The sequence below is a fragment of the Erinaceus europaeus genome, chromosome 8, assembly GCF_950295315.1.
Source record: "Erinaceus europaeus chromosome 8, mEriEur2.1, whole genome shotgun sequence".
NCBI lineage: Eukaryota > Metazoa > Chordata > Mammalia > Eulipotyphla > Erinaceidae > Erinaceus > Erinaceus europaeus.
This window is the reverse complement of record NC_080169.1, coordinates 85114585-85134751: the sequence shown is the minus strand read 5'-3', so window position 1 is coordinate 85134751 and position 20167 is coordinate 85114585. Positions and strand designations below refer to the sequence as shown.

Genomic DNA, 20167 nt, shown 5'->3' with positions numbered 1-20167 from the left:
TAAAACAACCCAAAACAAGACTCTTCAAGATCCAAAACTTAATATAAATCTCTGCATATATATTTACTTAAACTTTTCAGTAATAGGTATATCAAATTTTTCCAAAAGAAAAAAATGAAGGTTTTCTACTTACTTTCTGAAGATCAGAAAAATACATGTAGGATGAAAATCATCTGTACAGTAAGTATTAGGATTACACCCAATACAATTTATTTTAGTCACCTTTTTTCAAAGTTCACTTCCTTTTGTGGAAGATTGATTTCTGAAAGAAAAAACAAATCCCAAAAGATATAAATATGCCAGTCAGTTCTAAGCAAATCCTCTAAAATGATTTTATTATATATCTTAGAAAATGTTTCCTAAACAGTGAGAAAACAAGTTAAATTATTTTATTAAATATTTTTATTCCATAGGCACACAACTTCCTTTTCATTTATATAAAAGTATATTATAAAGGAATTTACATAATTTTTCTGAACCTTTTTGTGGTATCCTGGGGTATGTGTGACTGGGAAGTACTGAACACCCCAGTAAGGAAAATGTACACAATGAGTATGGGCAAAACATCCATTTTTAAACGATTTTTACTTTAAAATATGTGTGTATGCAGGTGTGTGTTTTATCATCAGTGTTACCATTTGGTCATAAATGAATTCAATTAATTATAGTTTTATCAGTATGCCCTTTTTAAATTTGACTGTCATACAGTCATTATTACATCATCTTCTTATCTTTAGTAACTAAATTGCATGCAATGTTGTGTTTTTCCTAAATACTTTCTGTATTAGGAAAATATACAGTACTTATAGTCAGACCTTTTAATGTTAGACCTACACTTGCTAAGTTTCAAGTCTTAACCTTTAAACTGTCTCATGAACCTTGTACATTTTGAAGACGATATTGTTTTTGTTTATTTGCTTTTGCCTGATTATCTCTGAGGTCTGATGCTGGGAATTGAACCTGGGAATGTTGTTGCCTTTTATATTACCACTATACTATCTCTCGCCAGACCTTCAAAAGTTTTGGTATTTGAATTTTAGGCAAGTAGAGTCTAAGGAGATAATAAGATGTTTTGATGCTTTTATATATTTTTTTATGTAATGTGGTCTTCCTCTAATTTTAGAAGGGAATTCATCAATTTGGAGAAAACCTCATAAACCATAGTAACCACAGAATAAATTTATGAAAGGATTATGACATTCAGGACAGGGAAGGGAGGCTGGTTGGAATTTGAAGTTACTTGGTGAATAAAATTTTAAAAACCCTTTTATAATATGGGTATTTATTTATTTTTTTTTTTAAGGATGTGACATTATTTTATTATTTTTTAAGTGTTCATTCTTTTTTTTTTTTTGCTTCTGGAGACTTTTTTTTTTTTTTCATTTTTGTCGCCCTTGCTGTTGTTGTTGGATAGGCCAGAGAGAAATTGAGAGAGGAGGGGAAGACAGACACCTGCAGATCTGTTTTACCACTTGTGAGGCGACCTTGCTGCAGGTGGGGAGCCAGGAGCTCAAACTGGAATCCTTTTACTGGTTTTTGTGCTTTGCACCCTGTGCACTTATCCCACTGTGCTACTGCCCGGTCCCCTATAATATGGGTATTTCTAAGATAAAATCAAAATTTGTACTCATGGAAAATGGAATCTTTCCACACTTTTCATCAAATCTGTAATCAATCCTGTGGTGTTTGGTGTATTCACAAAGAGATTTTCATGGCAGTCAGGTTATTTCTTTTATCATTTCTTCATTTATTTACCTATTACTCACACAATATCCAAGCCAAATAAGTCCAACTCCTCAAAATTCTTTTCATGTTTTTTTCTTTAAGGTGTTTTATTTTATTTTATTATTTTTATTTTTTTTAATATTTATTTATTCCACTATGTTGCCCTTGTTTTATTGTAGTCAATGATGTTGGATAGGACAGAGAGAGATTGAGAGAGGAGGGGAGGCAGAGAGGGGGAGAGAAAGATAGACACCTGCAGACCTGCTTCACCACTTGTGAAGTGACTTCCCTGCAGGTTGGGAGCCTAGGGCTCGAACCCTGGGGCTTCGAACCAGATTTTTGAGCGGGTCCTTGCGCTTTGTACCATCTGCGCTTAACCTGCTGCGATACCACCCGACTCCCATTTTATTTTATTTTTATTTTATTATTTTATGGTAGTCTCTGGGCTAGGTTTTCATGGTAACATGTACTTCATAAAGATGCTACTTATATGTTTTCACAGTACATCCTACAATTTAATGATTCATCATCTTGCTTTTCTTTAGACTTTGAATTACCTCATGAGAAGTATCATATCTTATTCATGTTTGTATCTCCAGTTACTAAAAAATTTTCTATCATATATATACATATACATATGACTAAATAAGCCTTATTCTTTTTGTCATTGCTAAAACTTTCTCATTCTGAGCCCATTTTCTAAATGTATATATGTATAGATAAAGAAAGAGAGAGGAAGACACCATAGCAGTGAAAATCCCTCTAATGTGATGGGGTTCAGGCTTAAATCCAGGTTACCTGGATGGCATTATCCAAGTGAATTATTTTGATATACTATTTCATTAGTATTTTGTTTTTCATTTCTGTTGTTGTTGTAGTGATAAATTAATATAGCAGATAAATTGAGAAAGAGAAAATAATATCTGAAACAATAAATATTGTGTTTTAAGTATAGTAGCTGTTTTGGTATAATGTCAGAATGCTTGTAAGTGAAATCAAATCACCCTAGAAAATTAAAAAAAAAAAAAAAAAGAAAATTCCATTCTAAGTTTCAGGCTCTCCTAGAATAGTCAATACAAATGTGTACCACAGCAGCAAAACTAGCAGGAGATGCTAATATAAAGAAGCATAGAATATGTTTAAAAGGATGAAAAATTGGTGTATAAAGATTAAATGAGGGTGGAGAGATGCTGAATGTCTAATTTAGACCATTATCCCTAAATAGTGTGGGGTTGCCATGGCTGGATTTGTATAAAGTATATGTAAGAGAAATCCCACAGCAGTGATTAAACCAGATGAGAATTATTTTTTCTCCCATAATAATCCCACATTATATTATTAGCAACATGTATTGTTGACCACAATATTAAGCACCAAAAGAAGAATTAACACTCATTTATTATTTTATGCATACAAAGCACTATTTTAAATGTTTCTGTTATATTAATATTATGTGTCACACATTTATAAATTTGAATTGATCTATTTAATACTCAGAACAACACTCTTGTTTTAGTACTATATTTGTTATTTTTCAAATGAGGCAATCACATTAAAAAGAAGCCTAGAGAAAGATAGTCAGAGGTGGGTGTAGATTCTCTGTAATCCTAACTGGTCCAGACACTTCCTCTTATATTTTTCTCTCCAATGTGATTCTTATCTTATCTATACTTTGTGATCATAAGATGTTGTATCATCTTCAGCATCCTGACTTTCAACTAGGTGGGGAGAAAAGGCAGAAAGAATGAGAAAACCTGCATAAGAAAATGACAACTTTAACAGAAGTCTACAAACCAAGTATGCTTGTACTTTATTTGTAAAAACCATGTCTCAGGGGCCTGTCTGTGGCACACCTGGCTGAGCACACACATTCAAAACCATGCCACATGCTCAAACTTAGCTAATGTGAATATCAGAAATTTTTTTTTTCATGGCACATTGCTTCAACAAAGAAAAATAAATAATATATTTTTTCCTTTTATTTAATAGGGAGAGAGAAAATAACAAGGAAGGGGGAGAGAAAAAGATATATATATATATATATATATATATATATATATATATATATATATAGAGAGAGAGAGAGAGAGAGAGAGAGAGAGAGAGAATTTCCTACAGTACTGCTTCACTGCTCATGAAGATTCTCCCCTCCCTGTAGTTGAGGTTTGGGGACATGAAGCTGGACACTTCCACTTGGTATTGTGCTCAGTTGGGTACACCACTGCATGGCACCTTCAATACACTTTAGGTATGGAAGAGGGAAGAAACTGATATTTAGTTGGTGACACAGTTATATGCAACAGCAACCAGTATAAGTTTCTGTAAACAACAATAAACAACTAAGTCTGGGCTTCACAAATCCTTAACTGACAATTAAATAGAAAATATTTGAGGTCAACAAGTTTGATGCCAGGTAGACAGATGAGAGAATATTAGAATGGAATTTAACGACAACTTAAAACAAGATAATTGGTAGCAGGTAAAACCAGTTATCATAGGAGGCAGTGTTGATAGGTCTCAATGTCATATAATATGTGGAAAAAAAGTTTGGCATGCCTTTTTTTATTTTTGAGTGAGTCTTTACAAAATGAATAATGCACATAAAGCACTATTAACAGCACTATTAACACTGTAACTATTAATGTTACAATGTTACAAGGACTTGGGTTCCAGACCCCAATCCTCACCTGCAAGGTGAAAGCTTTATGATTGGTAAAACAGTGTTGTAGGTCTTTCTCACCGCCCCCCCCCCATTTTCTGGCTGTGTCTATTGAATTAATAAAGACAATGCCAAAAAAAATAAATAAATAAAAAAGAAGAAGAAGAAAAGAAAAGAAAAAAGAATCAAAAGTTTGGAAGTCAAAAGAAGTGTAGTGTTTCACATGGAAATGATGATGAGTTTAACTTGTAGGATCTAAGAGCACAAGCAGCGACAATTGAAAATAAAGGCTATTTCTAAAAAAATAATTTAAAAATACAAATAAGATTTCATCCATTTCTTCCTTCAAAGGAACACTCATTACCACAATCTCAGGTTACTAAGCACTGTATATGATTTGAACTCTCCAGGAGCTTCATGTTGAATAGAGAAGATCTAAATAAGCGAGTAATTGTAAGATCATGTAGAAAATGCAATGGAATAGATAGAAGCATGCAAGTGCTATTTATGTCCACATAGATTTCTATGGTAAGACTTAGTCAGAGGAAAATGACTAGTGAGGTAATTAGCAAGGTGAGATAGCACTAGCAAAAGCTAGAAATAAGAAACAGCATGAAGTGAGCAGAAACCCGAAGCAGATGCTGGTAATTTCAGAAAAATTGGATAATGAAGAGTTACAGAAAGATTGGAAAGTCTCCTCATACAATATTAAATTTTTGAAGAATTTGCAGTTATGGTCGTGACATTGTGGTTGAGAGCAGGACTTACATGCCTAAAGTCTAAGTTTGATTTCTGGCATTGCATATCCTAGAGTGATGATTTAGTTCGAACTAGCTAACTAATGGACTTCTTTAAACGTTGCTGATGGATTTAAATGAGTAAGCTTAGGTGAGAATGAATGTGTAGGATGAGGTGATGGAATTGAATTTGACTCTATTTTCACTGGGCAGCTGTGTAGAGAAAGAAGCCTAAAGAAAGGAGTCTATTAGCAGGTTATTTCTACAGCGCAATGATAACGCCGTCCTTTATTTTGAAACATCTTGAGAATGGGATATCCATGAGACCATGTAATGGAGAGATTAATTACAACTGGATATTTAAATTTATCTTGGGAAGAAATAACCCTAACTGGAAGAAGCACAGAGAATTAGTTACTAGTGTGAAGATGGCACATTCAAATCTGAATGAGAGCATTCCTGCAGAATAAAATTACAATAGTGAGGTACAGTGAGAGAAGAGGGGTCATAAACGTGAAATAAAAAAATAACCAGGAGAGGATAGTGTTGAAGTCCTATAAACTAGCTGAGTTGAAGAAGGTATGATTCACACACCTAAATGCAGCACTGAATCTAGTAGAATAAGCACTGATAAATATCTGCTAAATTTGGCAGCCAATCAAAGAAAAATAGCAACAAAGAAAATTTCAGTAGGAAATTGTGCAGAAACCATACTGTCTTGAATTCATAGTTAACAAAAGTTGGAGAGAAAGAACTCCTAGGATGTATGGACTAATTGGACAGGAAGATAATAGGACAAAAGTACAGATTGTCATAAAATGAAAAGTTGAACAATCTGATTTGCCACTGTTCTAGATCGGCTCTAAAAATGAAACTGTGTTAGATGACTGAGTTAATAAAATGTATGACTTCAAAATGGAGAGTTTTGAGGATGACAAGATCCAAGGCATGGCCTAAATAACAGGTAAAGAGAAGGCTACATTCAGATTTATGATTTTGAGAATAGTGAGGTAAATATTCCACTACTATTGGTGATTTATTTTCCCACAAAACTCTGGCAGGTGTTTCTGCAGCTATTTTTGGTGCCTCTGAATTCATGGGCACTCATTACTATCTTTTAAATTTCTATCTTGAAAAAAAATTAACTTGAATTTTGTCTGACTTAATGTTAAAGCATTCTTTAGAGCTGTACTTGTGGCACATCTTTTTTTCATTTTGTTTTTAGTTGTGTCTTTCTTAAATTTAACACTAATTGAGGAAATTATGTTTATAAAAGTCATCTTTAAAGTTAAGTATATAGGCTCAATCTTAGGATACCTCATAATAACCACTCTGTGTAGGTACTAATTTTCAAAGAACTAATCTAGGGTGATTTGCCTACCTGTCAGTTGCTTACAAGGAAAATAAAACATAGATCAGTATCAAAATTAATTGCATTTTTGATTCTAAAATAGTCTGAGGTGTCATATCCAGATAACATTTATTTAAACATTTTAAAATACTTTTAATGACTAATAATAATTATTGTCTCTAGATTTAGACTGAACACAACTTTCATCATTATGCACAAGATTCTAAATGTTTTGTATTTTGCTAGATGGAGGACATCATTGAGGATGTAATTGGTATGGAATCAAATTTTAAAGAGGAAGGAACAGATTCTCCTGTCCTAACGCAAAGAACAGTAAGTGTTTTCAGATATGAAGATGTTAGTACAATTGAAATAAGTAGTTTCTAATAAAAATAAATTTCATTTGAATATTTGTTGAAGAAGTTTTCTGGTCTCAGATTTCCTGATACATATTACTGGAAATCCAACAGATTATACTTTGTATCTATGTCTATAAAATATCTTATTTGCTTACAAGGTACATTCTTTTGACTAACTTACCATGAGGCATGTATTTCAGGTCCTGCCCCATTATCATAGAATCTCGCTCTTAGGCAAAGTCTGATATTTCAGAGATTTCTTTCTTTTATTTATTTAAGAAAGGAGACATTAACAAAATCATAGGATGGGGGGGGTACAATTCCATACAATTCCTGCCATCCAATCTCCATATCCTATCCCCTCCCCAATAGCTTTCCCATTCTCTATCCCTCTGGGAGCATGGACCCAGGGTCATTGTGGGTTGCAGAAGGTGGAAGGTCTGGCTTCTGTAACTGCTTCCCCGCTAAACATGGGCGTTGATTGGTCGATCCATACTCCCAGTCTGCCTCTCTCTTTCCCTAGTAGGGTGGGTCTCTGGGGAAGCTGAGCTCCAGGACACATTGGTGGGGTCTTCAGTCCAGGGAAGCCTGGCCGGCATTCTGGTGGCATCTGGAACTTGGTGGCTGAAAAGAGAGTTAACATGCAAAGTCAAATTTTTGAAGAATCATGGACTCAAAGGTTGGAATAATGGAGATGAAGTGCTAGGGGGGTACTCACTGCAAACTCTTGTGTAATACTGCTTTCAGGTATATATTTTGCAGTAGTTTATGGATACCTGTGAACATATGCTCTATCTCATGGAACCTGGTGTATATCTAGGTTTTGGGACTTTGTTAGAAAGTGAACCACCTGGGATGGAATTAGAGAATACTATGAAAAGAAAGGTCTCATCCGTATAATGAAGCTGAAGGGTTGTCATTCCAAACCTGAAGTCTCTGGACGCAGTCTGAGCTGAAGCATGTTGAGGTTTCACTCTTTGTGTTGATTAGGTTGCGATCGGCGGATGGAATATTATTTGATAAGAACTGGGAGAAGCATGCGGGAAAGTGGGCCCTTCCCTAGGGTCCCAGGACTGGGGAAATTTAGGCTCTATAGTGGAAATGTGAGGTTCCTGCTGTCTTAGGGTGCAAGAGGTAGTACAGGATTGGATTGCCACAGTGATCAGCCATATATCTGAATGTCTTGCTGCAGCCATAAGGGTCTGCACATTGTGCATGGGATAACTTGAATAAGCTCAATATGTTATGGCATCAAAAGGATGTACCGCCATTTGGATAATGACAGCTTTAAGCACCCTTACCCTGATGTTTTCTCCTTTAGAAATTTATTCTGATCTTTGTTATGTAATGTATAACCTCTCGCTGTTTTTTTTCTGAGCAATGCTACATAACGCATAAGTTTTACAAATAAATACGCTTTGAAACTTGGGGTAGGGGGAACATACTTGCTTCAGTCCTTGTTAGGGAAAGGGGTGGGGGCCATCCAGGTATATAATGATAAGGAGGACCTAGGCTGTGAGTGAGAGTGTTTTCCAGAAAACTGACAAATTTAACTGTATTTATCATAAATCATTATTCTCTTCAATAAAAAACTAGATCAACTAAAAATATAAATTCTTATTACATTACATATTATGGATTATTTTAATCAGTAGTAGGACAACTGAGAAATTTACAGTTAAAGACTAAAGTGAAAATTAGTGAAAAACTCCCTTTTTAATTTTCAAGTATATTCTCCAAAGAGAAGTATCAATTTCTTTTCTTAGGTATGCAGAAATAACAAGTCACTAGTATAACTATTATCTGCCATAAACAGTTGAAAATGAAAAGCTAGTGACTTATTTGCAAGTGATATGTGTATATTATTTTTTTAACTCTTCTCTTTTTGGACTTCAAACAGTATAGTTGAATGAAAGTTAATTTTCTAGATAAACACTCTTTTAAAACCATTTTACCCCTATCTCATTTCACAATATGGGGATGCTACTTTCTTTAACTGGTGTTCAACTTTTGGGCTCAAGGAAATTATATTAGGTTCCTGAAATCTTTTTTGAGTGTGGTTCTTCATTAAAATTGCACACTGAAGCATAATACTTTTAATTATTTTGTTCTGTAGAGGTTTGTTAGAATCTCTTGGTGTAGATTGAAGGCAATAACTATTAAGAGTTTGCTTCTGCTATGCACAATATACATTTTTTTGGGAAAACAGATGCTACTGGCTTCTTTATTCATAGATAAAGTAATATTTGCTGCTGACCAACCAATTACCATTGAGAAATCTAGATCTACAAATAAAACCAGGTAGTTTATTTGCCGTAAGCCAGAAATGAACAGTGCTCTGGTAATAAAAATAAATATAAAAGTAAAAGACCTATTATATTCAAGGGGATTATTTGAACAAGTGTATTAACCAGTGATCTCTGATTGTAGAACTCTTGGTTGTCAAGTGCAACCTAGTTTATATATGCTTGAACAATAAAGAAATTTGTTATTCCATCTCATCTTTAAAACTCTTAAGTAATGTTTTTGTGGGGATTTCTTCTTCATCTAGTCCTTGCTTTCTTCTATGCTGGCTTATTCTCAGTCATGGGGAAGACATTAACCATAGTCTATTCCTAGCTATGCACATAATTCTTAGCTCTCTCAGTTTTTATTCAATATTCACTTCCTCACACACAAAAAAGGAAGTTACTGAGTAGTTTAAGCCAATTCTGGTGGCCCTATTTCCTTTACCAGAGACTAGCTATAGAATGAAGCTGTGTGTTGCAATTCTGGTATATTGAGCAAGTTACTGGGGCATTCTAGGAAGTCCTAAAAAACACTCAAGAGAATGATGATTTAGGCCTCTTTGTGATATTGTGGATCAGTGCCATTCAAAAAGGAGATAAACTGAAGGAAAAAAAATAGAAAAAAACATAAAATGTTTTTATGACCATGTAGCCTTTAAAAAAATGGTTGGTTTTGGTGTATTTCTTTATCTTATACTCTAAAACTGTGAGGGGTTTCTGATAATTATAAGCAAGTACACCTTAATGTATATATTTAGTCAGACTTAGAAACAAGAGAAGGAGAATTTATTCCTTTTGGTTCCAATTAAATCCCTATGACCATTCCTCCCTTCTCCTCCCTTCCCCTCCCTTCTCCCCTTCCAACCACTCCCCTTCTTTTCTTCTTTTTCCTTCCTTTCTTTTTTACCAGAGTTATTAGTGAGGCTTGAGGCCTACATAGTACCACTATTTCCATATGTATATCACTGGGGCTCCATGCCTGCACTATAGATCCACTGTTTCTGGTGGATGTCTTTTTTTTTTTTCATTGTTGTTGTTGCCATCTGATAGGACAGAGAGAAACTGAAAGAGGAGGGGATGAGAGAGGAGGGGAAAACAGAGAGGGGAAGAGAAAGACACCTGCAGACTTGCTTCACCACTTGCAAATCCCCCTCCCCCGAAAGTGAATGAGTTCTAGTAAAGATAAACCAATAACTGTTTCTTATGATAAATTTCAGAAACCAAGATATTTGTCAATAATGATTATTACACCTTTCTCACTCTACAACATACCGTTTTCTAAGTGTTTTTTTGTTGTTGTTGTTTTTATCTGAATGTCATAGGAATATATAAAATTTCATGGATAATCTTCCGAGTCCACCACATGGGAAGTTTAATGGCACCAGGAGAAGCTCTGACTGTGTTGTCTCTTCTTCTTTTTCTCTTTGTCTCTGACTCTGTCTGAAAATTGTGGGCCAGAAGTGATGAAATTATGCTTATATAAGGTCCTAGCATTGCTCTATCACTCTCAAGTGTTCAAATTTATGTTTGTTAAGCCAAAGTTTTCTTTCTAATATTTTATTTTTATGAGAGAGATACAGAGACAAACATAGAGAGAGGCCAGTCTACTGCTTAATTCTAGCTTCTTGTGTTTCTGGGGATTGAACTGGGACTTCAAAGCTTCAAGCATTAGAATTTATTTTTTAATAATCATTACACTATTTCCCAAGCCCTCAATTGATGTTTATTATTTTATACACATTTATTTATTTATTTTATAGAGACAGAGAAATAAAGAGGGAGGTGGGAGAAGGAGAGGAGAAAGAGGGATAAATACCTGCATACCTGCTTCACTGCTCATGAGTCTTTCTTTCTATAGGTAGGACTTGTGCATGGTAACATGTGCTTTCAAATGAGTGTGCCACCACATATCCCCTATTATGATTATTTTAAAAACTATTCCTCAACTTCCAGTAAAGGGAGAAACTTTGGAGTTTGTGTTCAATACCTGTGTGAATTTAATTTATAATGCTATGACATGAAATCAGCCCCAAAACTCAAACAGGGGGCTTGTGAGAGCTTTCAAATTGTTAACCATCTATGGAGATTTGGTGAGAACAGTATGCCTGGAAAGGACATGTAGGCTTGCTGCTGTATTCCCATACCTTAGCCTATGTATCTCTTGTAGTTTCCTTCCTCCCTCCCTCCCTCCCTCCCTTCCTCCCTTCCTCCCTTCCTCCCTTCCTTCCTTCCTTCCTTCCTTCCTTCCTTCCTTCCTTCCTTCCTTCCTTCCTTCCAACAACAGTCTTATAATGATATGCCAATGCATTGAGTAAATGAATTCACTGAGCTCTGAATTTTATCCATTTTAATTTTCTTTTGCCATCACTGTTATTGCTGAGGTTAGGTAACTGAACAGCTTTAAAATTTTCTGGTCACCATTTTTTTTTTCTGATAAAGAGTAAGAGACAGACGCAGGGAGGGAGAGAGAGAGCTACAGGGAGGAAGATAAGGCGTTAAGAGAGATACATTGAAGCATTGCTTCACTGTTTGTGAAGCTTGACCCCAGCAGTTGGGGAAAAGGGCTTGGCTTGAACCCATGTCCTCATGTCCTCACACAAGGTTAGTGAACCACCATCAGGCTCCTGAGTTCTGAGATATTTTCTTGCAAATCAATTGATCTGGAAGAGGAGTCCCAGGGAACTACTAATTTGTATAGCCAGTTGTTCAGACAAATTGATAACATCCTGGTACTTGTAACTGGCATATGAACATTGATGAGGTCCTGAGAACCTTTAATATACTGATGACTAAAAAGCACTGGTACCAGCCTGAGTTTTAGACTAGTGCCTGAAGCAGAAAGGGCACCACTGGGAGACTAAACCATTTACCTTTGGAGTCTTATGCTGTCTCTGGGTAGAAATAAACAGAACTGAGATGAATTTCCAGGTGCCCATCTGGCATCTGAGAGCTGCTTATTTGTGTGGGGAAATCTTCCCATATGTATACTACAGTTGGGATTCAGGAGTTCACAGAACTGTACTCATCAGTAGCCTGAATTTATTGAATGTCAAATCTTATTAGGTGTACTAAAACAGGATACTCTCATCTCTCACTTGAACTTCAGTAATGGACTCCAGTCTACCTTACTGTTTGATCTAGCCTGCCTCTCTATGCTTCCCACAGCAACCAGAATGATCTCTGCAAAGCAAAAATCACATTCTGTTTCTCCTTGCTTGACATTTTCTTAACTTCCTAAAATCATCAAAATATAATCTAAATATTTTACCCTTACCAGCAGTTCCTTTTACTTTAGTGTCTGACCTCAGTAGCCTTTTTTCAGCTTCTTGAATATGACAGGCATATCATCATTTCAGGACTATTGGACTTCCCTTTTTACTGTTGTTGAAAAACTATAACCAGAACTTTCTATGACTGTGTTATAATGTTTCAGAAAGTATCATCCTGTTAGAAAATCTTTTCATATCACCCTAGCTAAATATCCTAACCCACCGTTTCATAGATTTGAACTTCCTCCTATGATAATTATATAATACTTATCTGCTATCTTATTTACCTGTTACTGAAAACTCTGAGCACAGTTGTTTGTCTTATTTTCTGCTGTATACTCTAGAACCTAGAACAGTAACCTAATCATGGTTTTATTCTCAGCACCCACCATCAAATATGCTTAGCAAAGACATAATAAAATGTATTTCTTCCAGAATCCTGAATAAATTGTTTCCATTATGCATTATATTTAGCAACAATAATTGTCACTTTTCTGTAGGTTATTTGTGACAAAGAATTTAATTTTTATGAAAAATCACATTTAGTTACAACAAACCTTTAAGACAGAGGGACTATTATTGCCTACTATAATTTTAAACTAGTAAAATTGCTTAAGAAGTTTAGTAACAAACTTAAGTTAATGCTGCCAGTGAAAGACAGTAAATGGATTTGAATACACTTCTTTGTTGTATTAACTGCAACAATTTACTCACTCTGCTGTGCCAGGTGCTTCAAGGAGGAAGAGTCTCATTTAACTGGAGTATTTGCACTTAAAAGAATCTTACACCATGTCATACTCTGCCTAGCTAGCCTAATAATTGTTTAGCCAGTGAGTTTAAATATCTCACCCTAAAATTCTACCATTTTGTCTTAGTTTCATTTCTCAGAGACATGGTTGTGCATAGTGACTCATGTATAGACATTTTTCCCCCAATCAGATGTCTGTAAATGCTGATGGAATTTGGCAATTGCAGTAAACTGTTAAAGAGTTCAAGACCATTCCAGAAATGAGAACTGAGTAAATATTAACAACCCTTTATACTTGGTTGGAACTTGAAAGGACTGCACATCAACAAGCAAGCTTTTCTCAGTCACAATCTAGACCAGATTAGTCTTAAAGTCCAAGAAAGAGTCAAAGTTCACTTTAGTGCAGAAATTTCTGTGCAGCTATCCCAGTTATTGCTTGAAGGTTTAAGGAAAAGAAAATGATGAAGGAGAAAGAAAAAAACATTGCTATTGTGAAGGTTTTAGACACTTCAAAATTAAAACTGGTGAGCAACTGATTTTGGACTTCTTTCAAAGTTTGGAGCTAAAATCATGTTGTAGACTGAAGTTAAGCTCTATAAACTAATATGCAATAAGGTATGTAGAAACTGAGCCTAATGCATAATGTATAATCTGCAGTATGACAAGTTTGTTTTCTAAGGCAGTTTGTAGTACTCTGGTTACAGTAAAATATGTTTATAGTCTATATAGTAATAAATTATTAAAATGGACTAATATTTAATTCTAACATTTATAAATCAAAAGGTGAGGATTCTATTAAATCATTTGCTGCTATGTTTGAAAAAAGTATCATTTTTATTAATTTATTACTAAATAGATCATTTGCATTTAAAGGGTATGATGCACAAATATTTATATTACAATTTGGTTTTTTATTTTATGTTTTCTACTTTAGCTATAATCCATTTGGCTAAGGACAAGGGACTGCTCACTCATATCCAACATATTATTTAATTTAATAATAATATAACAAAATGATAATAATAATTCAGCGGGACTTTCCTGTTAACATCACATGTCTGCCTTAGCAAATGAAGTAATGGGGAGGTCAATGTTAGTCCTAAAACTGTAACAATCTAGTTTACTAAATTTAAATGAATAACTATCCCAAAGAAAATAAAATAATATTTCAAATGTCAGTTTTTATTTATGTACACATTGTGTAGCTTGTGATTTCCTACAGTGTTCCCTCTTTATGCCTGGATTTTATCTTTTTTTTTTTTTTAATGTCAACAGTTATTCCATTTAGTATCCTCAGTCTAACTTTTACCATCTTATATTTACAATGAATATTTTCACATTGAAGCAAAATAGATGATGCAAACAACATATAAATTTCCAAGAAAGATTACACTAAAATTGGGATAGACTTGTAGATTTCACACATGTATTTAAGGGCTTGTCTTTTTTCTTTTCATATTTATACTAAAATTTTATCTGGAAATATACTATGTAACAGATATGTGCTAATTATTCTTCCTTTTTTGTATGTATAAGGAATTTATCTGGGAGATCTGTATATTCTATATGTGCAGAACATAGGAAATATATATAGCACATGTATATACACTCACACGTTATATATTATATGTGCATTTCTATGTGTATATACACAACATATATATATATATATCTCAAAAATGTTCTGGGATTTAGAGAAACATTTTTTTCAATAGTGGTGAGTATATGTATGTTGTCTCTCATTGAGTGAATTTAAATAAAGGGTATAAAATTATAAAGACAGAATATTAAGTTTATGATTGTGTTGATTAGTCCTATAGTGTTTTGGAGAAGGGAAAAATATCCAGAGTGTGTTGAAGTTGAGTTTTGGAAGAGTCTGCAGCTGATAGGTTGACTTTTGTTACTTAAGGAAGAAGTGAGAGGATAAGAGGAATGGAAATTTTCAATGAGAGAGGATAACATTGAGAAAAACACAAGCTTTCAAAGTTTTGTGTATTCACAATACTTCTTACCTTGACAAGAGTTAAGGTAAGGACCCTTCCAATACAGGACAGGATAGTTAATGAATAATACAACTTCTGTGTCAGGTAGACTAGAATTGAAACCCAATTGTAACTCCATTTATACAGTTGTCTGATCTTAAGATAATTACTTCATTTTCAGAGTTTTAATTATTTTATGTTTAGTATGGGATTCACAGTACTTCTTGAAGTTCACTACTTATGAATCTTCTCCTTGCAGGTAGGTACTGGGGACTTGAACCCCGGTCCTTGCACATGGTCATATATGTATACTCAACTTGGTGTACCACCATGCGGCCCAAAAATTACATATTAATTTGAGAGTAGTGTTTTTTTTTAATTTAAGAAAGGAGATATTAACAAAACCATAGAATAAGAGGGGTACAATTCCGCACATTTCCCATAACCTGGTCTCTACATCCCACCCCCTCCCCTGATAGCCTTCCCATTCTCTATCTCTCTGGGAGTATGGATCCAGGGTCGTTGTGGGTTACAGAGGGTGGAAGGTCTGGCTTCTGTAATTGCTTCCCCGCTGAACATGGGCGTTGACTGGTTGATCCATACTCCCAGTCTGTGAGAGTAGTGTTGTTTATGTCTACTAGATAATGGCATTATGAAAACTAGACATAAAAGTTTGAAATTAGTATGTCACTTGAAGGAGAGTGAATTGATGTTTTAGATTTTTGAAGTGGGAGAAATAAAAAGTATGCTTTACTGTTAAAATATTAGTTGGGGACTGGCTGATACCCCACCTAGCAGAGTACCTTAACCATAAACATGGCTACAGGTTTAAGCCTTGTCACTACATAGGAACATGATCACATCAGGGGAAGCTCTACAGAAGATAGAACAGTATGTGAAGACTCCTATTTTTCTCTGTCTCTCCTATTTTACCTGGAATTAAAAATAAAAAATATATTTAAATTTGGTGCAGGAATGATAGAATCATGTACATGTGAGTTCCATGCACAACAAAACTCAATGAATTAATTCATTAATTAAATGAATATGAGTTAGTACAAGTTAGAATTTTTTGGAAGATATGGAGGAATATTTGATAAGGGGGCAAATTTAGGTTCGGTTTCCTAAATATCTTGTGATACTAGAATAGAGAAAACAATTAAGCTAATATGTAATTTGAAAGGAAAAATATCATATTTTGGTGACATATAAAATAGAGCTTATAGAGAGGGAAGTGATTGAAGCAGTTGGGAAAATGTAGAATTCATAATTCTCCTCTTGTCTTTTACTATATGAATAAATTATATGTAGCACAGTTTTATAGATCACTTAGATATTTCTAAAATAATTTTGGTCTAGATCTTATTGTATCATAAGAAAACACTGATTTTTTTTTTTTTTTTTTTTTTTTTTAGTTAGGGGGCTTATGTTTTACAGCATAATCTTTAACATACAGGCACAGCATCTCATCTTCCCTTACTGGCTTCTAGGAGACACAACGGAACCTCAGTGTTCCTTTATCCTGTCCCTTTCATTCCTTCTCAAGAATCTTCTGTTTTATTGTTATGAATTTTATAATATAATTTTCTGAATCTATTGAGTTAATTATGTATTATTTCATCTTTGAAAATCTCAAAATGTATTTATGGCACTCTAACTTGTGTATAGTCTCTTGACTTTATATGATCCTTCATTTTTTAATATAATTTTTGTTTATTAAAAGGAAATACTGACAAAAACCATAGGATAAGAGGGGTACAACTCCATACAATTCCCACCACTAAAACTCTGTGTCCCATCCCCTCCCCTGATAGCTTTCCTGTTCTTTAACCCTCTGGGAGCATGAACCAAGGGACACTATGGGGTGCAGAAGATGGAAGGTCTGGCTTCTGTAATTGCTTCCCCGCTGACCATAGGCATTGACAGGTCAATCCATATTTCCAGCCTGTCTCTCTCTTTCCCTAGTGGGGTGGGGCTCTGGGAAGTGGGGCTCCAGGACACATTGGTGAGGTTATCTGCTCAGGGAAGTCCGATTGATGTCACGGTCTGGAACCTGGTGGCTGAAAGAAGAGTTAACATATAAAGCCAAACAAATTGTTGACTAATCATGAACCTAAAGGCTGGAATAGTGCAGATGAAGAGTTGGGGGAAGGGTCTATGTTTTGTAGCTAGCTAGTAGGAATATTTTAGTTATATTCCAAAGGGCCTGTGACGATACTAATTTTTTTTTTCCTCCAGAGCCTGACATCTTATATGTAGGTGGATCCAAGTTATTGTCTGGGGAGATGATGTCATGGCTGGAAAAAAAGACCAGAAAGCTGGATCAGGGAAGAGAGTAGCTCCCAAATATGGGAAAGATGTATAAATATTATTGACTGATGATCTTTCATTGTGAACTAATGATATTTACTTTTATCCAGTTTCTATTGCTACATGTTTTGTTTCTGAAGTACTTTTTCCTCAAATATTTTGACAAATGGAGTTTATTTTATTTAGAAATTATAGAACACTGTGAAAAGCATTGTACACATGAGAAGGTTATATCCCAGTCAATTTCCATCTTTATTATCTCAGTAGTGAAGATATTAATAAAATCTGGTGTGGAGATTCTCAGATACTAGGAACCATTGTTATTTGTTCCTTGCCACAACACAACTTTTCTGATCAGGATTTCATATTTTACTTTCAGAGAGAAGTATTTTCCTGAGGTATATGTTCTACTTTCCAGAAAAGATTTTATGATAAATTATATATTATGTCTTTAAAATTTGTGAGTTTGTTGTTAATAATATGTCCACAGAGATTCTGCTTTTCTTAAAAGGTAATATGTTTTTAATTATAATAATAAATAAGTTTTTGTAAAATATTTATTCAGTTATCTATAAAACTTGTAATTTACAACTCATTGTTTAAATAACAAATATTTGGCAAATATTGATAAGATTTTACTTAGTAAGTCCTTTAAGATATGTATGATATCTTTCAATTTTCACTAAAATTCAAACTTAAACCTTTTAATGTTGGAAAAAGTATTCTGGAATGTACAAAGTGTACTATGTTGAAGTTGAAACTAATTGTATCTAATTATATTCAAAAGGTGTTTAACCATTTATATGAAATAGAGAAGTACCTACAACATCAGCTTAAATAGTGTGTATATCATTGTACATTAGGGGATGAATTAGATGAAAACCAGTGTCAGAAGACTTAATATAGTTGTAGCCAAGAAGACTTAGATTTTTTGTCAGAATTTCAGACCCACATCCAAGGATAAAACCACAAAGTACAGTCTGGCGAGGCAGTGTGGATGCTGCAAAATGTCATAGTTAGGAAGCTGTCATTTGATTGTTGCATTATCTCTATTACATGGAATTATACATTAGACATTTCTGTGATTTGTCATTGAAATCCATCTGAACTCAAACTCTTCAAGGGAAAGTGTCTTTTCCTTTGTTCCTTCCTCCCTGTCTTTTTATTCATTGTGTTCATAATTTTTCCCAATGGAACAGTGGAAATATACAGTTCAGGTTGGTGATACTTTTGCTTGTAATCAGCAAGACTTTCAAAAGAAAGGTTTCGCAAACTGATTTTTACAAATAGCATTCACTTGTTGAAAGAATGTCTTCTTTTAGGATTTATTCTTTATTGTATTGTTCTAGAATTAGCAAATTTTCCAATTTAATAACTTTGACTAATTTTTCTTTTTTTTTTCTTTATTTACTTGATAAAGATAGACAGAAATCAAGAGGGAAGGCAGTGATAGAGAAAGAGAGAGAGAGAAGCTTGCAACACTGCTTCACCAATTGCAAAGCTTTCCCCCTGAAAGTGGGGCCTGGGGGATAGAACTGGATACTTGTACACTGTAAAAACCAGGTGCACCACCACCCAGCCCCTTGACTAATTTTTATAATGAGAAAATTGAGAATGAATAAATATCAATTTAAGTAGCTTCATTACAAGACCCATAACATACAAAAAGAAAAAAAATTAAGACAATAAGTTTATAATATAAAGACAAAGGAATTCTGCTAGAGTAAATAATGAAAAAAATACATAAAAATATTCATTAAAACTACAATCCTTAACTGATTGTACTCTTATTGTCATGTCAATCATATTAGTTTTATTTTAACTATACTTCAGTTTGTTCCCTCAGAATTAATATTTATTACACATCATTGAATGGGTAACTATATAATTAAATAAATTTGTTCCCACAAGTCATTTTATCAAAGTTATTTTAGTTAAATATTGTATGTGTCAAATATTTGTTTTCAGTTTAATTTGGGTTTTCACAAGACCTGCAAGTAGGGAATTAGGACCACCGTTAATGGTTAAGTTACAACTTTGATTACTTCTACTGGTCCTTAAAGAAAGGAAAGTGTCATTCTTATTCATTATTGGTTTACTGCTTGGAAACAAAATATACTTTAAATGGCGATATTTTAAATGGTCCTTTCTGACATCTTAACTGTAACTTGTTTTAAAATAGTAAATATTAACTTGATTAATTAATATTATGTAAAGTTGCTTTTTTAAAACATTTTATTATCTTTACTTATTAATTGGATAGAGAAAGCCAAAATTCAAAAGAGAAGGGAGTGATAGAGAAGGTGAGAGAGACACAGACACCTGCAGCACTGCTTTACCACTGTATAACTTTTCCCTTGCAGGTGGGGACCAGGGGCTTGAAGCCTGGTCCTTATACATTATGACATGTGCGCTCAACCAGGTGCACCACCACTGAGTCCCAAGTTGCTTTTCTTAAAATATAAAATAAATGAGATATAAAATGATTCAGTTGTATGACTTTTGAGCAGGCTATAAACCATTTTAACTTTCTGAGAAAATATTCCTGAAAAGAACTTTGAAAATTGCAGTGTTGTTATAATTACATATATTGTCTTCACATGAACCAAAAGTAACAGATAGAATAGTATAGAATATTAAGTGTACAATTAGAAAAGTAGTATCTCCTCCGGGGTGGGGGATCTTCTCATTTAATCAACATTGTAAGTGCCTCCGATTGTGAGTTGATGTTAATGTTGG

The 20167-nt window shown here is 34.1% G+C and overlaps 1 protein-coding gene across 2 annotated transcripts in view; it reads left to right on the top strand.

The window, feature by feature from the left end:
* The window catches only part of TFEC (transcription factor EC), a 74211-nt gene that overhangs the window by 35686 nt on the left and 18358 nt on the right, over positions 1–20167 (top strand). The window contains exon 3 of one of the 2 annotated variants that reach the window (XM_060196474.1): positions 6719–6805. In XM_060196474.1, coding sequence (XP_060052457.1) covers positions 6719–6805 — 87 coding nt within the window. Of the gene's footprint in view, positions 1–6718; positions 6806–13566; positions 13661–20167 lie in introns of those variants that run through there. The other variant, XM_007525431.2, reaches the window with a different exon arrangement.